Consider the following 525-nt stretch of genomic DNA (forward strand, 5'->3'; position numbering starts at 1 on the left):
TTACTGAATTGAAGGAGGGACTTGGTTCTCTGGAGATCTCTTCTGCTTTTACACAGATCAGCCAAGAGCTAAGGGGATGTGGTACTCATCTCAGGGCGGTAGGAGTGTGAGGCGGTGGTTGTGGGATCGCACCTCAACTCCTCCCAGAAGTGAAAGGCCAGGAAAACTGAGCAGCAGGCCGGCAGGGTAGAGGCGGAGCGCGGGCGCGGATGGGCGGGACAAGGGAGGACTCAGGGAGGATAAGGAGGAGCAGGCTGCGGGTGGCGCTAGGACCCGTCGGGCGCCCCACCGGCTCCCGGGAGGTTGATAAAGCGGCGGCGGCGTTTGACGTCAGTGGGGAGTTAATTTTAAATCGGTACAAGATGGCGGAGGGGGACGAGGTATCGCGGAGGCAGCAGCCGCACCAGGGGCTGCGGCGCCGGCGGCGGACCAGCGACCCAAGCACCGGGGTTAACCACGTCTCGTCCACGACCTTCTTAGGTACGGGCCGGCGGGGCGGAGGCCGCAGGTCCCGGGTGGGGAGAG

At 63.8% G+C, this 525-nt stretch overlaps 1 protein-coding gene across 2 annotated transcripts in view; it reads left to right on the forward strand.

Moving 5' to 3' along the window:
• The first annotated feature begins 324 nt into the window (after nt 1-324).
• ATL2 (atlastin GTPase 2) overlaps nt 325-525 on the forward strand; it is a 43,091-nt gene continuing 42,890 nt past the window's right edge. The window contains exon 1 of one of the 2 annotated variants that reach the window (XM_006909666.3): nt 325-480. In XM_006909666.3, the coding sequence (XP_006909728.1) occupies nt 363-480 (118 nt within the window). In that variant the 5' untranslated portion in view covers nt 325-362. The remainder of the gene's footprint in view (nt 481-525) is intronic. The other variant, XM_006909665.3, reaches the window with a different exon arrangement.

Source organism: Pteropus alecto, unplaced genomic scaffold, assembly GCF_000325575.1.
Source record: "Pteropus alecto unplaced genomic scaffold, ASM32557v1 scaffold131, whole genome shotgun sequence".
NCBI classification, from domain to species: domain Eukaryota; kingdom Metazoa; phylum Chordata; class Mammalia; order Chiroptera; family Pteropodidae; genus Pteropus; species Pteropus alecto.